The sequence below is a fragment of the Marmota monax genome, unplaced genomic scaffold (assembly GCF_021218885.2).
Source record: "Marmota monax isolate L192 unplaced genomic scaffold, Marmota_monax_Labrador192_F-V1.1 WCK01_AAM20220418_F8-fsc00013, whole genome shotgun sequence".
Taxonomy (NCBI): domain Eukaryota; kingdom Metazoa; phylum Chordata; class Mammalia; order Rodentia; family Sciuridae; genus Marmota; species Marmota monax.
The window spans coordinates 19,734,042-19,756,719 of NW_026692202.1; the positions used below are offsets into that span (position 1 = coordinate 19,734,042).

A 22,678-nucleotide genomic window follows, 5' to 3' on the forward strand; every position below is an offset into this window, starting at 1 on the left:
CCGCTCCCCACCACAGTGGAGTGTATCTACTACTGAGCCACAGTTTAGTCTCTGCCGACTCTGAAAGAATCTGTACTTGGATCCATTTATATCTGTTTACTTCATTGCAGTCTGGATTTGTCCTTCAGCACTCTTAATTAAATCTACTTTCAGTTCTAATCATTATATGACATTTAAACAGGTGAATACCCATATCTTGAAACTTCCTCTTTTCTCTGTTTGTATGACCCTGTTCTCTTTGTTTTGTTAAGGTCATGACCATTCATTCTCAGTTTCTTTTTTATGGATTATCTTTTTCCTGTTCTTGAAAGGTTGGTTTTCCTTAGATTCCATCCTTGATTTTGCAATTTTACATATCCATTTTCAGTGGTCTTATCCATATCACACATCTCTTCTATAGTTGTTAATGATTATTCTTGAATCTACAGTTCCATCCAGAACTTTCTTGGAAGGTTTTTATCAACTACTTGTAAGCCCATAAGAATCTTAAATTCATCATATTTGAAAGTTGAACTCATTGTCTTACTGGTAAGACTGATAAAATTCTTGTATTTCCTAACCTATTAAATGGTACCGATGTTCAACCAGTCACTTAAGTCAAAAACCAAAGACTAGTAATGTATCTTTTCTCTCAATCTTGACAGTTATTTGCCCTTCAGCTTCCAGAGTCTTAACCTTAAATGTCTCTTCAGTCTGTCTCTCCTTATGCTCCCATTTCATAAGGCTTGTCAGTCAGATCCTTATCATTTCACACATTAACTACTGGAATGGTTTCTTTGCCTTTATTGTTGTTCTCTCCATTCTGGCTTTTTGTAAAGCCTGATAATTTTTATTTCCATGCTTAAAATTCCTCAGTATTCTTCCATTATTTATAATGATCTCTATAGTATGGTGCTCAGGTTTCTTCAAGATTTGGACCCTCTCAGTCTCTCCAGTTGCATTAGGTATTACTGTCTTATTATATATACCCCATGCTCTAGCCATTCTGATTTATTTATAGTTTGCCATATGTGCTTTTAAAATTTTTTAAAATTTTAATCCATATGTGATTTTTGATTCATACATTTACCTTTGTGAAGATAGTTCCTACTGTCTGCAACTCCTTTATATCCTTGTATATTGAGGGTTTTTTAGTAAAACGATTTTTATTCAAATTACTCATGATCATTATCATTTTCTATTTTTTATGGATATAGGAATTAATCATTTGGCTCTTTGTTGATAGTGGTTTTCAAATTTGCTTTTAAGTAACAAAAATCTTTTTGAAAGAAATCTTTCCTTTTTTTATTTTTTTGAAATCTTTCCTTAATATAGAAATGAGATGAGAGTGACATTGTGTTGTTCTTTTTTTTTTTTGAAAGTACTGGGGATTGAACTCAGGAGCACTTGACCATTGAGCCACATCCCCAGCCCTACTTTATATTTTATTTAGAGACAGAGACATCACTGAGTTGCTTAGTGCATCACTTTTGCTAAGGCTGGCTTTGAACTTTTCGATCCTACTGCTTCAGTCTTGGAAGCTGCTGGGATTATAGGTGCGTGCCACACTAAGCCTGGTTTATTGCTCTTTTTTTTTTTTTCTTAAATATATTTTTTAGTTGTCAATGGATCTATTTTATTTATTTATATGGGGTGCTGAGAATCGAACTCAGTGCCACAACACCAGCGCATTTTTAAATATATCAAATGTATAACTTTTTGTTTTCTTTTGTCCATACTGGGGATTTAACCCAGGGTTGCTTTGCTACTGAGCTACATTCTCAGCCCTTTCTATTTTTTAAGACAGTGTCTTATTAAGTTGCTGAGGCTAGTCTTAAATTTGTGATCTTCTTACATCAACCTTCCAAATACCTGGGATTATAGGCATGAATCACTGTGCCTGGCCAAGTTTATTATATTTATTTTTGGTAAGGTCAGTTACTGAGAACAAGGGCATATTGATAAATACTAACATTTGGATTATGTTATTAATGCCAGTTGCAGACTAGAACCAGCCATCAAGTTAAAAAAAAATGACGACATATTGAGATACCATTTATATATATTAAATTGCATTTTTAAAAAATGTCCAATTTGATGAGTTGATGGATACAAGATGCTGATGAAACCACAGTCATGATTCATAGTGTTTGCATTTCATTCTTCTTTGTGTCCATTCTCTCTTCTCTCTTGGTTTAGATTAGGCAGTCATTTTCTGTTTTCTGTCATTATAGGCTAGTTCACATTTTCTAGAATTTTTTTGGAAATGAAATTATATATGTACTTGTTATCTGGCTTCTTTCACTTAGCATAGTGGTTTTGAAATCATCTTTGTTGTATTTATTAATAGTTTTCTTTTTTGTATCTACCTAAGTATTCATTGTATGAATATATGTTTTGCTGATAAAGGGGCATTTGAGATGTTGGCAGTTTTTGGCCATTGTCAATAAGATTACTCTGAACATTTGCCTTTGTGTTACTGTGCACTTTATGTACAAATCTTTACATGGACATTTTATTTTTCTTCATTAAATAGGATTAGAATGTTCAGGTCACTTGTTATAGGTGTGTGTTTAACTGTTTAATTGCCGAATTGTTTTCCAAAGTGATTTTGCCATTTTACATTTTCATTAACAGTGTATGAGGGTTTCAGTTTCTCTGCATCTTCACAGACATTTTATGTGGTCAGTCTTTTTAATTTTAGCAGTTCTAATGAGTGTATGGTAAGGTCTCATTATACCTTTAATTTGCATTTTTCTGGTAGTTAATCATGTATATTTTTGTCTTGCATGTTTTTTTTTTCCTATAAAAAGTGAATATTCAAATCTTTTGCCTAGATTTAAAAAAATTATGTTGTCTTAATTAACAAGCAATAGAGAACTGTAAGAGTTCTTATTCTTTTTTTTTTTTTCCTTTTCCTTTTATGTTATTGGGGATTGAATCCAGGGCCTTATGCATGCTGGGCAATGCATGCTAAGCAATTGCTCTACCACTGAGCTTCACCCCCAGCCTTGTAAATGTTCTTTATGTATTCTTTTCCAGTTATATGTATTGAAAATATTTCTGGGGCTGATTTCTTTTCAAGTATTTTTTAGTTGTCAGTGGACCTTTATTTTATTTTTATGCAGTGCTGAGAATCGAACCCAGTACCTCACATTTGCCAAACAGGCACTCTACCACTGAGCCACAACCTCAGCCCCTGGGCTGTTGTTTTTATTTTCTTAATGGCATCTTTTCTTTTCCCTCCCGCCCTCCCGCCTTCCCCCTTCTTTCTCTCCTTCCTTCCCTCGGTTGCTCCCTTGTTTCCTCCTTTCTTTCCTTTTTTTTTTGAGTATCTCTGAATAGTTTCTTTTGCACTTAGAGCTGTTATAGGCTAGAAAAATACAGAATGCTTCATGAATTTGCATGTCATCCTTGCTCAGGATTCATGCTAATCTTCTTTGTATCATTTCAATTTTAGTGTTTGTGCTGTTGAAGCAAGCCCTATGGTATCTTTCAAGGAGCAAAATTTATTGTTTTGAAATAAACTAATTTATCATTACTTCATATTATTTCACACTTTAAAAAATGTTTTGTTGAAGAAATCTTTTCTAAGATGGTGAAGATTTTTCTTCTGGAAGTTTAGTAATTTTAGCTAGTTTATTTCTATATTTGAGCTTGATTGCATTCTAAGATGAACTGTGTATGCAGAGAAAAAAATTTTTATACATGTACAAAGGAGGAGTAAATTTAATGGAGAAGAGTACAAATTTGGGTGGGAGGTAAAATTTACTCTTAAGGGAGTGTTCACTTTATTTATGGATTCCATTTGTTATTTATTTCCATAGAAATACTATTAATATACAGTGTATATAATTTGTATCTGTGAAACCAAATTCATTCTTTTATTAAAATGAGAAAAGATGAAAAGCAATAGTAAACTATTTAACTTTTCTCACTAAAATTTAAATTTCTGCCTAATAGAAAACTAAGGTTAACAAAGATCAAAGGAGAAAGTTTACCTTTTTTTGAAGACCATTAAAAAAAAAAAAAGAAATATCTTAAACAATTAACCAACCAACCAAACAAAAAAGCCAGATATTACAGGAAAAACTTTATTTTGAGATCTTCAAGGGTCATTTAACCTGGCAGCAATTTTTTCATGTTAGTAATATCCACCAAACTATTATATAAGTAGTTAAAATAATTTTGAATATGTCCTAAAATATGATTTCAGAAAATCAAGTTTCCTTTTCACCCTAGGTTTCTTTCTTCTAAAAATTTACTTTCAAAGTAAATTTTTAGAAAGAAAAATTTTCTTTCTTCTAAAAATTTACTTTGGCTTCTAGAGAACTTCAGGCTAGTTTTATTTTTATTATACTATATCTTCATCAGTTAATTATTTTCTGTGTCACTTTGAATGATTACTAGTATCAACCTTCAGATGAGTTTATATTTCCATTAGTTTCTTGGTTTTGCTCTAGTTTCTGGATTTAAAAAAAATACATTATTTCTATCTTTCATATGCTTATCATTGATTATAAGGGCTGGAAATTTTTTTCCAGAATATGTGGGATAGAGGTTTCTTATGTGTGTTTGTGTGAGTCCTTTTGAATTTGAAAATAACTCCTTATATAAGATACTTTATACTTATACCCTAGAGACAATTTTAAACCAGTAAACCAATATATTACATTTAAACTTCTAGCCTATGCTGTAAATTAGATTCTAAGCAACTTGAACTGAAAAGTTACTAAATTATAAGAGAATGTGTTTCAAGCTTTTTAAATGTACAGTGTAATTTTATAAAATAACTGAATTGTTTTGATGGCAGTTTGGAATTTTAAAGCAAAATATAGCCTCTGCTGTGATTTATTAAATTTTAACCAAGTTAATTTATTTTGTAGGTGTTCATTGTACCCATGGTTTCAATCGCACTGGTTTCCTCATATGTGCCTTTTTGGTGGAGAAGATGGATTGGAGGTATTTATATCTTGTTATAATTGATAAGAATCTTTATTGATATTTTAGTTGTAGCATATTATATTGCCAAGTTTTTTGAGCTCATGATTAATATAATTTGAAATGTTTTTCATTTTGAATATGGTTAATCTTTAGATTAACCTGCTTGTTTTGTATTAAGTGGCACATTAGTTGAGTGATTACAAATCCCATAAATTATGTATTTACAGCTCCATGTTTTTTTTCTCATAGAATTATCAGAGACAAATTTTTTTTCAATATTTTGTGTTCATATTCAGCTTTGGAAATTGCTGTTGTTATGTCCCTTCTAAATAGTGTCTTTTGTATAGCTGTTAAGTACTAGGAACAAGTTATAATATTATGTGAAGGAAATCTTTTTGGAATAGGATTTCATTTAAACCACTCAGTACATCCTTATTGAGGAGCATCATTTGTTTGTGTCATATATTTTTTAGAGAAACATATTTTAGAGAGATTAGAACATTAGTTACCTAAAATTTCAAAGAGAATAAGATATTACTAATTGAGTTTTCTCATTGACTGATTGTCATTATTTATGTTTACAAAGCCTTTTACATAGTAGGTCCTTTTTTGAATATAATCAGCCAAAGTACACATCTCATTGTGCTTATTCCATTTTATACATCCTCTTGTGCTTTCTGGCCATTGAGAAACTATATACAGTAACCCCAGACTTTTAGGCCATACTTAGCCCATGCGTACCTTTCTCTCATGACCTGCATTCTCAGTGCCTGGGTCTTTCAGAAATTCCTGAAAAACAACATGTTTTATTTTTGTTCACATTATTATACAATTGTTGACTGCTGTTAGAGTAAGACTTTAACCTTTAAAAATTTATTGAAATTCTTCAGTGACTTTACCCACATCTTTTTTTTTTATTATTTATTTTTTAGTTGTAGTTGGATGCAATACCTTTATTTATTTTTATGTGGTGCTGAGGATCGAACCAGGGCCTCGCATATGTTAGGCGAGTGCTCTACCTCTGAGCTACAACTCCAGACCTCTTACTCACATCTTTAATATGTGCTTATAGAAATGCACTTTTAGAATTGAGGAATTGTCAGTATGCCTTATATTAAAACTATTTCACAATGAATTTATCCCTTAATGCTTGAATGCTTAGAGGGTAAAGACTATAGTTTATCCATTTTATAAACCTCTATTATCCTTTGTGATGTCTTGAATATAAGTAAGTTTTGATAAGTCTGAACAAATGGAGAATAGTGAGGACATTGCATGGCGTTTGTTTTCCATAGTATTGAAGCAGCAGTTGCTACTTTTGCCCAAGCCAGACCACCAGGAATTTATAAGGGTGATTATTTGAAGGAACTTTTTCGTCGCTATGGAGATATAGAGGAAGCACCACCACCACCTTTATTGCCAGATTGGTGTTTTGAGGATGATGAAGATGAAGATGAAGATGAGGATGGAAAAAAGGAATCAGAACCTGGGTCAAGTGCTTCCTTTGGCAAGAGGAGAAAAGAACGGTTAAAATTGGTAATGTTTAAAATCTTATATTCTTTTTTTTTTTTAAAGCTTAATGAATTTAATTAATCAGTTTTTCTTTTTTTTTTATTGGTTATTCAAAACATTACAAAACTCTTGACATATCATTTTTCATACATTCGATTCAAGTGGGTTATGAACTCCCATTTTTACCCCAAATACAGATTGCAGAATCACATCAATTACACATCCACATTTTTACATAATGCCATATTAGTAACTGTTGTATTCTGCTACCTTTCCCATCCTCTACTATCCCCCCTCCCCTCCCCTCCCCTCCCATCTTCGCTCTCTACCCCATCTGTTGTAATTTAATTCTTTCTCTTGTTTTTTTTTTTTCCCTTCCCCCTCAAATTCTCTTATGTAATTTTGTATATCAATGAGGGTCTCCTTCCATTTCCATGCAATTTCCCTTTTCTCTCCCTTTCCCTCCCACCTCATGTCTCTGTTTAAAGTTGATCTTTTCCTCCTGCTCTTCCTCCCTGCTCTGTTCTTAGTTGTTCTCATTATAAAAATCTTTTTTTTTTTTTAAAGAAAGAGTGGGAGAGAGAGAGAGAGAGAGAATTTTTTTTTTTTTTTAATATCTATTTTTTAATTCTCGGCGGACACAACATCTTTGTATGTGGTGCTGAGGATTGAACCCGGGCCGCACGCATGCCAGGCGAGCGCGCTACCGCTTGAGCCACATCCCCAGCCCAAAAATCTTATATTCTTAACCTTCTTATAAACTTTTTGAGATTTAGGAAAAATGGCATGGTAGCCATATTTCTTCAGATAGGTTTGTATCTGAAAGTTTCTAAAGGTTTTTAATAGCTACGAGTATGCCTTCCAAGAGAAAAATTGCAGTTATGAAAATTCATCCTATTTATATTTCTTAGGTAAACCAAAGAAATCTTAGATACTAAAATAAAAATTTACTATTTTTTTAATAAAGTGCTATGACGTTCCAACCAAATATTTAGCAAGAATCTTTACTAATACTTTAAAGTTGTTACATAGTTAAAATTCTTTTACATATGGGATTACAGATGTCCCCCTCTATGCCCAGCTGTCAGATAATGAAGGTGTGGATCTCCTATAGGATCTTTGTTAGTTTTTCTTTTTGTGTCCTTTTGATTACTTGCCAATTGTAATTTTTTTCATACTTAGTATTTTTGATTGAATTATTAGATATTATTTTTGAGAAACTATGGGCATAATTTGAGGTTCTGATTTTCTTTCAGAGAGGATTTATTTTTGTTCCTATAAGGATTAAGAGCAGAGAGCATTGACTTAATCAGGGATTGAACTCTTTAGACATTAGTTGAGAGGTAATCTGTTAACAGTGCTTCTGGAGAAAAATCCTAGAGAGGAAAAATCGTGTTGAGGTCTGACTTACTTCTTTGGTTTTTCTTCCATTTGAGTTCTTGACCCTTCAGGTCCTTACTGCCTTTAATTCTTTTATATCTTCAGGCATTTTTAGTGTGTTGTCCAGCCTCTCTTGTACCTGCAAAATTAGTCTGTATACTGGCTTGCCATTGTCAAAGCACACATCTTTCTTCCATTTTGGAGAATGCAATTAAGTTTGGTTTGATGGTGAGTAATGGTAAATTTTTTTTGGTACCTGTGATTGAACTTGGGGCACCAGGCCACTGAATCACATCCCCAGCCCTATTTAGTATTTTATTTAGAGACAGAGTTTCACTGAGTTGCTTAGCATCCCACATTTGCTGAGTCTGGCTTTGAATTTGCGATCCTACTGCCTCAGCCTCCTGAGTCGCTGGATTACAGGCTTTGCAACCTCACCTGGCATGGAATGATATATTTTTTTTTAAATTTTTTTGGAATTGTAGATGGACAGCATGCCTTTATTTTATTTATTTTTTGTCTGCAGTGCTAAGGATCAAACCCAGTGCCTCACACATGCTAGGCAAGCACTTTGCCACTGAGCCCTAGCATCAGCCCTGGGAATGATAATTTTTGACAGTGTTTGTGCTTATACTTCCAGAAGCAGAGTTACGAAAAAATTCTATAGCTTTATGTAGCATTATGATTTATTTCCCCCCTCATTTCAAGCCATAATTTGTAAATATTAGAATTATTTGCTTTTACTTCAAAAGCAATATAGTTATATTAAAGAAAGTTTAAAAACTAAAAAACTTACTATCCTTCAACCTTTATATTAACAACTAGCATTTTTATTGAAGAATTTCCCCATTTATTTAATTTTAAAATACAAATGACATGAGGATAAGCTCTATTTGAAAATAAAAATTCAAATATCTAGTAGTATATAGAGTTAAAAATTACTCTCTGCTCTTTGGTTATCCTTCTATACTAATTTTTCTGTGCATTTGTATATGTATTCTCTTTTGGATCTCCCTCTTTCCTCTCTTTAACATAAATGTATTTGAGCTTCATTTTTTACTGGGGTCTTACTGTTTGCTCCTCCTCCTCCTTCTTCCTTTCTCCTCTTCATACAGAACTATACTATTCTTTGTAGTTAACACCAGAGGAAAATTCAGTGATAAAGCAAACAATGTCAGTTCATAAAATAATGCAGACTATTAGAAGGTAGGTAGACTGCATAGCAGAATGAAATTGGCTGAAGAGGAAATGATTAAACTGGAGGATCTAACTAAGAAATTCTTCTAGGGTCAGATGTAGTAGTGCACACCTATAATCCAGCATCTCTGGAGGCTGATAAAAAGTGTACTGTAAGTTTGAGGCTAACCTCAGCAATTTATTGAGACCTTGTTTCAAAATAAAAATGGGGGAATGTGGCTCAGTGGTAAAGTGCCCCTGGGTTCAATCTCCAGTAACCGCCCCATCTCCTAAAGAAAAATTTTCCAGGATGCAGCACAAAAGGACAAAGAAATGTCAAATATGAAAAATAGTTTGGAGTTAAAATATCTATAATGAATTAAAAATAATTATGTAGTGAGTGATTAACAGTATGAAATGTCACAAGGAAGACAAATTAAAATAAGGATAGAAAATATCTGAGGATTATTTTTTGTGATTTTAGCTGGGTCAGAGTAGTGATTTTACGAAGCTAATAAATGGAGAGTAAGAAAGTGGAGACAGTTGTGTTGATGTCCTTAGTACTACCCCACTTTTGGGATTTGCTAGGAATGAAGGAACCTATTATTGTTGTACTCATAGCTTAGATTTATTACAGTAATGTACTGAAGATACACAGTGGAATCATTAGGAACAAAGACAAGTGCAGTCTGAAGGAGTCTATGTGCTGGCTTTCTTACACTGTTTCCTTCCCATGAAGAATTATTTCAAGCTTACTCTTTCTGTAGCTGTGTGTGTGTGTGTGAGAGAGAGAGAGAGAGAGAGAGAGAGAGAGAGAGAGAGAGAGAGAGAGAGAGAGAGAGAGAGAGAAGAGAGAGGGAGGGAGGGAGGGAGGAAAGAGGGAGGGAGGGAGATAGGTTTCTCTCCTGGGATTTTAAAAATGTTCAGTGACTAGGGTTTTTTTGACGTCTTGGTTGTTTCAGCAGGTACCAAAATGCCAGGATCTCAGAAGGAAAGCATTTGTTTAGCATAAACTGTATTGTTGACATAAATAATTTTAGCATGGTTAACCCTTGTTAGTTAACTGAGAACACTGAAAGTTAGATTCCTATAGGGGCCAATTTTGCTAGCAAGTCCTGTTAAATCTTTTCTGCACATTTGTATTGACTATTCATTCAAATGCCTTTGTTATGATAAAAAAGACAGGATAAAGGTGATTGCTTGATACATAGTCAGAAAAGACTTTTTAGTATGGTATAAACTCAAACATTTTTGTAAGTTGAGGATAAGGAGCTAGTGGAGTGAATGAAATTGAAAATAAAGGTTGGGGAATGAGTGATGGAGAAAGCTCTGAGGAGATGAAATTGAAAGGAGGTCAAGAGAAGACAGAGAAATAGATGTTCAGCAAGATCTCAGCACTAAGGCAACTGATATTGTGATTTTTTTTTTTTCCCTTGGTAAGTTTTAGCTACCTATATTCATGAGTGGAGAAGACTAATGAGAGGTTGACTTATGATTGGGGCTTTTTAATAAGGGTTTGCTCCAAGCCTAAGAGGTACTGAGGATATAGGAACAGGGAATAGTTGAAACAGGTGTAGGTACTAGACTGGATAGGAAGTAATTCTAGGTAGGGGGGACTGTAGATTGGGAAATGGGAGGAATGAAAGGATTGTTAGTTTTTGCAATTGAAAAGTTGGGAGAAAGATGAACTACATGCATTTGATTTTTCTTTACTGTCACAACCTGAAATAGTAATTTATTGAAAAGTTAAAATAAATGTCAGTGATTTTTTTTTTTTTTAATATTTTTTAGTTTTCGGCGGACACAACATCTTTGTTTGTATGTGGTGCTGAGGATCAAACCTGGGCCGCACGCATGCCAGGCGAGCGGGCTACCACTTGAGCCACATCCCCAGCCCCAAATGTCAGTGATTTTAAAGTTTAATTATAGAGTAAAAGAATTAAGCTACATAATGTAGGAAGTCAAAGAAAGGCATGTTAATTTTGGAGTGTTGCAGGCATTCAATGTTAGTTGAGTTGAATCAAAAGATAGAGGTGATCTAGAATGATCATACTTTGGTTTTGAAGTGAGTTAAATTGGCCAAAAAATGGAGGCCATTGACAATGAATTTACTAAACTAAGCTGGGTTATTTGATGTGTCAAGCTATCTCAGTGGATGTTGATGTTACTAGTGTAATCATAGAAGTTAGAATGGGGAGAAACATCAACTACATGAGTGTGGGGCAATATTCTTTAATATATAGATGGTTTTATTAGTTCAGACTCGGGAGAGGGGTAGAAGAAACTAACTCAAATTAGCTTGAATAATAAGGCAGATTTATCATGAGTAAATGGATAGAACTCAAGCATAGAAATATAGTCAGAAATTAGTATAATACTGTGGTCTAGACCTGGAAAGTTATTGTTACGGTGTGGATATAGAATGTCTCCCAAAGTCTCATGTCCTTGAAGACTTGGTTCCCAATGCAGCAGTGTCCAGAGGTGAGGCTTTGAGGAAATAGCCCTCTTTAGGGAGAGCTAGGTTTTGGTTCAGATATAGGCTGTAGGTGTTCAACAAGAAAATTGATGGGGAAAGTTATTTATGAAAAAGGAATTTCAGGATTTACATGGAAATTTTTAGGGAAGGTGATAAGTGGTTAGATAAAGCAAGGAGGGGGATCTAAAGCAGTGAGGACAAAACCATCAAAAATAAAAGAAGGGGGCTAGAGTTGTGGCTCAGTGGTAGAGTGATTGCCTAGCATGTGTGAGGCACTGGGTTCCATCCTCAACATCACATTAAAAGATACATGAAGTAAAGGCATTGTGTTTATATATAACTAAAAAAAGGAAAGGTGACTGGAGGGTTGAATTGTAGGTGATGTCAACAGTAGTTGACATGGTTGACAGCAATGAGAAGCATAATGTAATTAATTGGCAAATAATTCATGGTTGGAAAAGCTTTCATTTACATTTTATTTCCATCTGAGGTTGGAGATAATTAATACAGGTGAGCCAAGACTGATTAATTATTTTATAGTTAACATCTCTTGACATAATGATGTTATTTTGGTTTGAGACTTTATTTTTTGTTAAAAAATGTTCTCTTTTTTAAATTCTTAAGTTGATACTATGATTTGAAGTAATGGAATTCTTACAGTGATTTCTGGGATTTATAACAGTGATGCTTGTGCTATGTTTGTTCTTGTATTACTAAGATTCCTGTTTATCTTTTGAGCATATGCCATTATTGAATTGCAAAAATATAACATAAAATTATTGTTTACTCCTTTGAACTTATGTCTGAGATCATTTCTTTGAATAAAACCATTAAGGTATTTTCCTCATTTGTAAAATGTGCTTACTACATATACATACTTGTACACACATACATATACATATGTGCACATACATACACAGATGTCTCTCACATATAAATTACCCTCATCTTATATAATAAATTCCTGAATTTCCCCATGAAAGGATTATTCATTTCTTTTTGTCTTGCTTTTGGTAATCTTACAAGTTTTCATTTTAGGGCTGGTGGACACTATTTATGAAATAACTTCTTTCATTTTAAGGATACATAATTTTTTTTGCATTTGATTTTTCTTTACTGTCACAACCTGAAATAGTAATTTATTGAAAAATGAAAATAAATGTCAGTGATTTTAAAGTTTAATTATAGTATGTTAAAAAATAGTTCCTGATTTAAGACATTGCTGTTTATAATTTAGAATTAGTGATTTTCCTTGAAGTTATTACATATTGAATACTATAAAAATAATATTTTTTGTCAGAGGAAATTTTTGTAATGATAAACAGGAAATTATGTGAACCTAAAGTTACTAAATATCATAGTGTATAAAATTCAGCATACTATTTTTTTTTTTTAAATATTTATTTATTTATTTATTTAGTTCTCTGCGGACACAACATCTTTGTTTGTATGTGGTGCTGAGGATAGAACCCGGGCCGCACCCATGCCAGGCGAGCACGCTACTGCTTGAGCCACATCCCCAGCCCCTGCATACTATTTTTATTGGACTTAATTTGCCTTTCTTTTTACTTAATAATTATTACAAGAAGAAAATAGAGGAAGCTAAAAAAGAAGTTGAAGCATTGTAGGATAGATTAAGGAAGAAGTAAAATAAATGGATGACAGACATTTACTACATGGTTGGGGTTATTATTTTTATAATTAAACTCAGTAGTTAAATCTATACTAATTCTTAGTACTTATTGGCTTTGTTAAATTAAAAATATTGAATTTGTTCATCTGCATAGACTTAGTGAATTTACTTGGAATATTTCTGTGGTAATATTTTGGGCAAGCACCACTTTGTTTAATATTTAATCCTTTTACCTACCTGTTAGTCCTTTTAATTGTTTGCTTTAAAAAAAAAGTAGTAGTGTTTGTGTTTTCAGGGCAAACTTGCTAATTTTCTAATGTCTAGTTATCTAAGGAAGATAAAACAGAAGATAGATAATGATGAAAAGTGACTTGGAATTAAGGACAGAAAGTAGGACCACTGTATGCTGACAAGGACTTGGACTCTGCTAGATTTGACATGGATGTATGTGGGCAAATATTATATATATATATTTTCCCTTCCCAAGTGGATTGAGTTGCCAAGTCTTTGCCTGAAGGTTGATCTTTACAGCTTGTAGATCATACTTTTTATTGCTTAATTATATTAACAGCTAGTTTTTTTTTAAAATAATTTTTTCTTGAGATCAGTGCCAACCCCTGTATGGATCTGAAAGTAATTGTAGCATAAATCTAGACTATTTCTTTTTTTAAAAAATATTTTTATTTTTTAGTTGTAGTTGGACACAATACCTTTATTTTATTAATTTATTTTTATGTGGTGCTGAGGATTGAAGCCAGGGCCTTGTACGTGCTAGACGAGTGCTCTACTGCTGAGCTACAACCCCAGCCGTAGACTATTTTAGTCTTTAAAATTTCTGGGCGTGTTTTTTGATGTATAAATTCTCTATTTGCTTCACTTCTGTGATATTTCAAAAATATTGCTATGAGATAAAATATTATATGTATTTTAAGTTAAAGAACTTAGATTAAAAATTCAATAAATAATTAACTTTTATGTTGATTCATTAAAGACTGTGGCTTAGTCCCTTTGCCTCTACTGTTATACTCTTATTATAGTTTACAAAGATACAGATTTTGGGTGTTTACCTCCTTAAACTCCATTCCACCAGTTAATACCCTCCCTTCCCCTCCCCTGCCATCAGTGACTGGCATGAATGGTAGGCCTGGATTCAAATTTTGTCATTTATCTCCTTTTTATCTTTTTGAAAATTTTTATTTTTAAAGAGGTGGGGTCTTACTGAGTTGCCCAGGCTTGTAAGCTACTCCTGGGTTCAAGTGATCCTCCTGTGTCAACCTCCCAAGTAGCTGGGATTGCAGGATACCATGTCAGGTATTATTTACTCCTTGAACAAATAAAATCTTTATACCTTGAACAAATGAAATCATTATACTTCATTTACTCATCTGTTAAGTAAATATGCCACTATTTTTCATAGTTGTTGAAAGGATTAGAGAAAGTGTAGAATACCACATACTCTGCTTGATTCTCAGTAAATAAGTTACTATTACTGTCATGATTACTGAGAATTGCTAATATGGCTTTTGCATTTACTGGGCTTGAGTATGTATGTTGAAAATAATGTTTGTTTAAGGAGAACTTGTATACATTCATGGGGGAATTTGTGAAGCTTCTTGGAGCAGACCATTTCTGCTTTATATATTGTTTTGCTTCAATTTGTGAATATAAACTGGTTTATCTCTTCTTTGTAAATGGATTGGATCTGTAATGAAATATTTTTCTTTCTTTTTTTTTTTTTTTTTTAAAGGGTGCCATTTTCTTGGAAGGTGTAACTGTTAGAGGCGTAACTCAAGTAACAACTCAACCAAAGTTAGGAGAAGTACAGCAGAAGTGTCATCAATTCTGTGGCTGGGAAGGGTAATAAGCATTTTAAAGTTCTAAATAAAATTTCTTACTCTGTAACATTTAAAGTTAATACAGACATTGACATAGCTTCTTTATTTCTTAAAGATGATATGTTTACATGAAATGCTAAAAAAAACTGTCAGATTTTTTTCAAGGTAGTCAGTGTAATACCCAGACAATTGAGTCAAAATTAGATGTCTTGCTTATCTTCCTAAAGTAAGAGGAAGTTACTGTTGTCACTATCTATTACTTGTTTTATCATTTTGATTCTATTGGTGCTGATTTGAATGTTTGGGCTGGTCTTATCAATTTATTCAGGGAGAATAGGTAAAACTTGAATGTACCTCATTCTCTAGTTTTGTAATTAGAAACCTGGGAAGGTCAGTTTTAAATATGTTTTCCCTACTATGACTTGAAAATATTTATCAGACATTTCATGGGAGAGGACTCAGGAGAGAGTTTATTCCTCTCATCTGTTACTTTCAGATCTTGGTCTGTGGCAGAAAATTCTAGTATAGTTTGAACACTAGGAAACAAGGATTGTTATTTGTGAAAAGTTCCTAATATAATTTCCTAACATAATATAAATTCTTAACATAAAGACTTTTATTCCTGGCATGTATAGCTCTGATAAACTAGCTAGAAATAATTTTAGCTAAAGGGTGAAAATAATAAATAGCATTGGCCTTAATGTTGTGTTAAACCCTTGCCAATATACTCTAAGTTTTAGACCTATATTTCTTCTGTTTCTGTCACTTCTGGGCATCTTTGGAAGAGAAATTTGCCAACTCTGTAGAGTTTTGTCAAATTGGCAGTGTCATGATGGAGAAATATGGGGTCTAGGATAGTGTAAGGTAATTAAGTTACAATTTAAACTTTTTTCTGAAGTAAAAGACTTGTGAATGTACCTGTTTTGCCATTTTAATCATCCATACTAGTATTTTAGAGTTAGCTCAATAATTATAGAATAGCATTTTGAACCTTGTAAACTTGTGTTCTAAAATGTCATGACAATCTTTTTTTTTTAGTGTTTTTGTGAAAGGTGATATTGTTCTAGTTGAAACTGATTTCATGATAGGAAGAATATTTTGATAAATGTGTGACTCATTTGAGATTGGTTTAAGACATGCATTACTTTGAATGGTTATCAACCGTGATAGTAATAGAATGTTCTTCTTTAAGGTCTGGATTCCCTGGAGCACAGCCTGTTTCCATGGACAAGCAAAATATTAAACTTTTAGAGCAGAAGCCATATAAAGTAAGCTGGAAAGCAGATGGTACTCGGTAAGTTAGATTTCTAAAAAAAATTTTACAAATAACTGTAATGCTGTAAGAATTTTAGTTTGTTTTTGGGTATGTTTGCAATTTTGGGAGTGTGAATTTCTGACTTGATAGCAAAATAAATATGTTTCAAAAAATTGTATAGTTTTTGTTTTGCTGGTATTCTAAGCTGTGTACTGTATTTGTCATTCTGATAAATTTTTGGTTTTAGTGTTCTCTTACTTTGACATAAATCTATTTCAGATGTTAAGTTTGAAATCATTTTCTGTTAATAATATGATTTTTGATATGTCTACTGCCTACTACACTGTTTTGTGGATATCATTTCTTTACTATCCTTTGGAAATTTGATTATTTGGACCTAGGCCATAGAAGAAAAATCTGTATGGAAAATTCTGATGTAGGAGACAATAATATAGCAATAACATAGGAAAGGGATGTGGAGAGACTACTTGGTACAAGAAGGAATGTCTATTTAGAATAAGAGAGATAAGAGAAACCCAGTAGAAAGATTTGTCACTGAAGCTGAGGGAAAGTAAACTTTGACCAAAGAGGAGAGAGATCAACAGTGTTAAATCTTATATAGAACAGAAACATATATTGGATTTAGCAATAAAATCTTTTAGATTGGGTTGGGATGTTCTCAGTTCATGTTACTATTGAATAGGGTAATGGGAGTGAGTTGAAAGTAATTATCTTTCCTTTAAAGACTTCTTTTTTCCCTTTGGCTGTTGTTTAAAGAATGTTTCTCCTGAGGGAGATTTCCAGAAGAGCAAAGAAAACTTTCTTAAGTGGTATTGAAGCATCTTATTTCATCCAGAGACAGTTGTGTCAGGGCTTTGTATCTGCTAGCATATGCCTGTCTATACCTCCTAGCAGAATTCAGATGTGAGATAATCAGCTTAAGAATGTTGACTTGTGTACTTGGAATGAGAATGAAGCCAGACTTTTCTTATCAAATAGTGGGAATGATTTGGCTGATTGTTTTGATAGAACTGGTCAAATGGGTTTTACACAGCCATCATTTTCTGTAGATTAAATAAGCTAAAACCATGGCTTCAAAGTTTTCATGAAACTGTATTTTATGCATGTGATAAGAGAAAAACATTTTATTAAACTACATATAGTATTGGTGAAAGTATATTGAAATTTAATACTGTTTCCCGACTTCCATTTCTAAGCTAACCAAGATGCCTCTCAATGAAAGAATAACAGGTATAACTGATAGTTACTTTATAAGATTTGATGCCACCTTAATTGGATTTATCTTTAATTTTACTGGAAAACTCCTGTATAAACAAAGAAGGTTACTTCAAGGGAATTCATTGGCCTTTTGACCATTCCTAAAATACATTCAAGTTTTTTTTTTTTTTTAACTTGATTCTTCTTTCGTTTTTTTTCATGGCTCTACTTATTGAGTCCATTCTGTTTGAGTATAAATATAATACCAAAAGAAGTGATTAAAGGGTTCTATGGTTACAGTTGGAATTGAACTGTCTTATAATTGTGAAATACTCCTTTTTAAAGGCATTCTGGGAAAAGATAATTAGAATTTTATAATAAAATTTTCTGTGCACTAAGTTTAGTAGTAGAATTTGCAATGCAATAAAAAGAAATTACCAGTCTTTAGTATAGTGGTGAAGACTTAGTACTTACATATAAATTTTAGAATTAATTTCTTCACATTTTATTCTTTCTGCTGAGATTAAATACTATAAATTTTAACTGTTTCTGAATTATTATGTAAAAACCAAATTATTATTTTTTATAGCTACTATGATAATGCAAATACTATGCTAAGAGATAACAGACTATTTGACATAGGAAAAATATAAGGCTATTAGATGAAGAAGAGCCTTGTAATGAACTGATAATTGATGAAAGCAAGCTTTGTGAGTTCTGGGACTTTTGTCTGTTTTTTTGGGTGGTGCTGGGGATCAAACCCAGGGCCTTGTGCATGCAAGGCAAGCACTCTACCAACTGAGCTATATCCCTGGCTTTTAAACCACCTTTTCCCCAGTACTAGTACCTGGCACTTACATGGCAGGCACTCAGCAAATATATATTGTATTAATAAGTAAAAAACTATATGTGTCTTCACATTAAGATAGAAGCACTTGTAGTAGTTGTATAGTTTTTGAGATTTAAAGAAACCATGATTTCATGTGAGTTAATTTGCAAAGAAAAATATAACCCTATCCTTTTATTTATTTATTTTTTGGTAAATCTTTTAGCATTAACTTAAAATAGAGCATATTTCAAGGAAAACGATATATACTAGGCCTAGATTTAAAGCCAGATAGACCCTAGAAAGCATTTGTTGTGTTTAGATTTGTATAGTATAGGGATGATAACCCTCGGAGTAATTACAAACAAATTCAGTGAAGTCATTTAAAGCACCTAGCATATAGATACTAAAAAATAGTTCTTAGTTTTTATGCGTGTACATGTACATCCATATATGTACTTTCTGACTAAGTTATATAGAACACACATATACAGACAAACCCTGCTTCAAGAAGAACTAAATATATAAAGTAAATGTGGGACTAGCTCTATAAGAAAAATTATTGCGAAATTAAAAAAAAGCCATTTAGACATTTATGGAGATGTAATGTCAATTAAGCTTTTTATAACACATCTATTTAAGCAGTATACAGTTGTATAATGTTTCTAGAAGGAAAAAGATCCATTCTTCTGGGTCCTGGTCTGGGAATCCCCTTCTTTTATTCATTCAGGAATTATATTGAAAACTGCATATTTGAAGGGCTTTGTGTTAGCTAATGCATGGATCAGGACTGCTTAAAACAGAACCTTCAATTTTAAATTTTCCTCTAATCCAGGGCTCAGCCAACTTTTTCTATAAAAGGCCTCCCAATAATTATTTTAGGTTTGGTGATACATGTGGTCTCTGAACTACCTCAGCTCTTTCATTGTGACACACAGTCATATTCCATTGCTTTCACATAAATAAGTGACAGTGACAGTGTTTCAAACAAAATTTTTTAAACAAAACAAAACCACATTTGGACTTTGAGCCATAATTTCCCAACCCATGATTGGCATTCTCCTTACAAGATAATCTTTATATCTCAAATGTTCTTTCTTTATAAGGAAGTGTAAAAAAATGAGCTTAGAGCAGAGAAATATTAATACAAATATAGTTTTATTTAATTTTTTTTCAGTAAATTTTGAATATTGAAATAAGTTTTTTAATCCCCATAGTTCTAAGTATTTGCTAAGCTATTGGTACTTGGACAGGATTTTTTTGTGCAGCTGATTTATTAAATGTGTACATTTGAAATGAAAATGATGTTCCATGGCTTTGTTATAACATGGGTTATAACAGCCCTACAACAGTCCCAATGGACACTGGACATGAACAGACAGTTTTCTAGGGAAAATACACAAATCTGCAAGAAAAAATACTCAACATATGGCTCATGCTGTGTGTGTTCTGACATAAGTACTTAGTGATCTGTGAGTAGTGTGTTGTAGAAATAGCTCTTATATGAACAAATTAAAGTATGTTTAGGCAACTTCTGTATTTGCTGCTATCATAGTTTTATTAAGAAAAGTGCAGTTATCTCAGGTGGTTAGTAGTTTCCTTGATATGTATCTCATTAATAATGTTTGTAGTGGATGTTTATTCTAATAGCCAGAGCTGAATGTTCAGGTAAGAATAGCATAGATAAGGTGTAATGAGATGCTAAACTAGAATAGTCATACATGGTAAGAGGAATATTAAAGAGGTTTCAGATACTTGAATAATTTTCAGTGAACTAAAAACTATATACAATTTAGGAACAGAATGAATAAATCAAATTATGATCAATTAGCTATTGCATATACTACTTCCATTTAGATTTGTTCAATTAATTCTTTTTACTGTCCCACTTGAGTGAAGAAATAAGACCAGGTATAAATTTCAATTTAACTCTTATTTAAATCTTTTTACAAAGCAGGTCGTTCCTTCTCATATATAATATAAAAACTTTAGTGACTCTTAGTATTAAAAAAGATTTCTTCTTCTGTCTTAATTACTTACTAATAAATATTAATTATAGCCAAAACATCATATCTAATATTTACAAACTCACTAGTAATAAAGTGATATCTAGTAATGATTTTTGTCTTATACATGCCAGGCAAGCTCCACTGAGCTATATCACCAGCCCTTGGAAAGTTTTTTTTTTTTTTAAACTTTTGAACTGTTCTGTGGAAACTTAACAGTTTTTGTGGAAGTGCCTGGAAGACTACAATCCAGAAAAGTAAAATATTTGCTTCAAATCATACAATAGTTTGTGGCAAAGTCTATAATGCAACTCTGGTCTTCCCTTTTCTGGCTTTTTACTTTATTGTTCTATGTTCTGTATTCTAGGACTTGGGCTTTTTTTTTTTTTTTGGGTGGGTTGGGTTGGGGGAGTACTGGTGATTGAACTTAAGGGCACTTAACCACTGAACCACATCCCCAGCCTTTTTTTATATTTTATTTAGAGACAGGACCTCAGTGAGTTGCTTAGTGCCTTGCTGTTGCTGAGGCTGGCTTTGAACTTGCAATCCTCCTGCTTCAGTCTCTGGAGCTGTTGGGATTACAGGTGTGTACCACTGCACCTAGCAGACTTGGGCTTTTGAAATTATATGTAAGGTAGTGATTCCTTCCTGTAATGGAGATTATACTAATTTTGGGATTTAAGAAATGTTTAACTTCATACTTCTGGTGATAACTAAAACCCTTACAGAAAATAGTCCAGAATATGTCATTTGAAGACTTTAACCCTGTTTATTATCGTATTTTCATCAGAACTATGTTGAGGGAGCTAGGCCAGTTTTCTTGCAACTAGGAAGGACATAATAAAACCATGGCTCCAGTGTTTCTTTTTCATCATGGGCAAGAGAGACTAACAGAATGATTAGAGATCGGTCAGAACCACTGTTTACTGATTTGACACTATATAGTTGATGATATCTGGTGGTTGATTGGTTAAAAAAGAAAGTCATAGAACTTACTTGACTCCTTCCCCTAGTTTGAATTTTACTCAGCGCCTCCCTATATTAAATAGAAAAAGCAGTACTGCTTTGGTTATTGCACATTGCAAAAAAGCATGTGGAGTTGTATTTTGGCATGATCTCTGAGGTAACTGTGGAGCGTTTTAGGACAGTAGTTACCAAACACCAGTTACATCACCACCACAGGAAGCTTATACTAGGAAAAGAAAACAAAAGAGAAAGAAAAAGAAAAATAAAAAAAGAAAAATTAAGAGATTCAAATTTAGTAGGCTTGGGATGGCTTTGAGGTTATGTGTTTTTGAAAAGCCCCTCAGTCGATTCTGATTTTGAGCTAGGTTTGGGGTCCACTTTCCTTTGTGTCCATGTGACAGTTTAAACTTCGGTAACCTAATTTATAATAATGATTTAGCCAGCCATTGAGTTTAAGGCTACATCTGAGAATTTGTCTACTAATTGATTAAAGAGATCCACGTAAAATGCTTACTGGATGGTGCTCAATGGTAGTTATTGTCATAGCTGAGGACTCTTTTGAAAACCATTATTATATGGGAATCAACATTTAGTTTCTCAGAGTACATTCTGAATTCTCTTAGGGTGTGGTATAGTTGTTGTTATACAAGAAAAGTATTTAAAAGCAAAACATTTTCGTATTTAAAACCAAACTTCTGAAATACATCTTGGCCAGTTACATCTTTGGGATTTATAAAGGATTGAAATGTCCTAATAGTAATTTCTTTAATTAAATTCTAGATATTAGAGTTACTGCTAATTAATAGAGATAGAGTCATTGAGTCCCAAGTTTTCAATTCAGTCCCAAGTTTTCAATTCTGTGAATATTTCAACAAAATTGGTACAGTTATCAAAATAGGTTGGAACTAATAATCTAGAGTTTATAACATTAGTGTTAATTAATATTATCACAGTATAATTATATTCTTCTCATCAAAATCATATCATGTGTTATATAATTATATATTATATATTGTATTTAAGTATGTATAGGTGTCCCACATGTGGGTTGATGAAACAAAATAGGTTAACAATAAAAATCAACTGAAGTTATTACTTACTCCCAAAATCTGTCTAGATAATTTCTAGCAAAGTAGATATAAGGTAAAACTTTTGTTGCAAACATAGGTATCATCCTAAATTAGAATTTTCCATTGTCCACATTAGGGGTAGCAAACATAAAATTTGGAGAGATTAAAAAATACTTTTTAGGTTAGTATTTCTAAATATTTTTTTTGAAAGAGTTAGACAACTAGATCTGAATGTATCAGAAACAGATAATATACGATAAAGAGATTGAATTTATCTCTTTGTTCATGCATGCACTCAACAAATACTTATTGAACATCTACAATATGCTAGAAATTGTGTTAGGTTTGCTATTCTTAGCAGGAAATTTGAAATAATTCTATAATATGATGATTTTTGTGTTC

At 32.6% G+C, this 22,678-nt stretch overlaps 1 protein-coding gene and 1 non-coding gene across 3 annotated transcripts in view; one reads left to right on the top strand and one right to left on the bottom strand.

Annotated features, from left to right (window-relative positions):
• Rngtt (RNA guanylyltransferase and 5'-phosphatase) overlaps nucleotides 1-22,678 on the top strand; it is a 234,044-nt gene that overhangs the window by 21,923 nt on the left and 189,443 nt on the right. For both annotated transcript variants that reach the window (XM_046431641.2, XM_046431631.2), the window contains exons 5-8: nucleotides 4,866-4,941; nucleotides 6,219-6,459; nucleotides 14,848-14,957; nucleotides 16,128-16,229. In XM_046431641.2, the coding sequence (XP_046287597.1) occupies nucleotides 4,866-4,941; nucleotides 6,219-6,459; nucleotides 14,848-14,957; nucleotides 16,128-16,229 (529 nt within the window). The remainder of the gene's footprint in view (nucleotides 1-4,865; nucleotides 4,942-6,218; nucleotides 6,460-14,847; nucleotides 14,958-16,127; nucleotides 16,230-22,678) is intronic.
• On the bottom strand, nucleotides 3,357-3,463 carry LOC124085119 (U6 spliceosomal RNA). Its single transcript, XR_006849346.1, has one exon. It is a non-coding gene; the product is annotated as a U6 spliceosomal RNA (small nuclear RNA).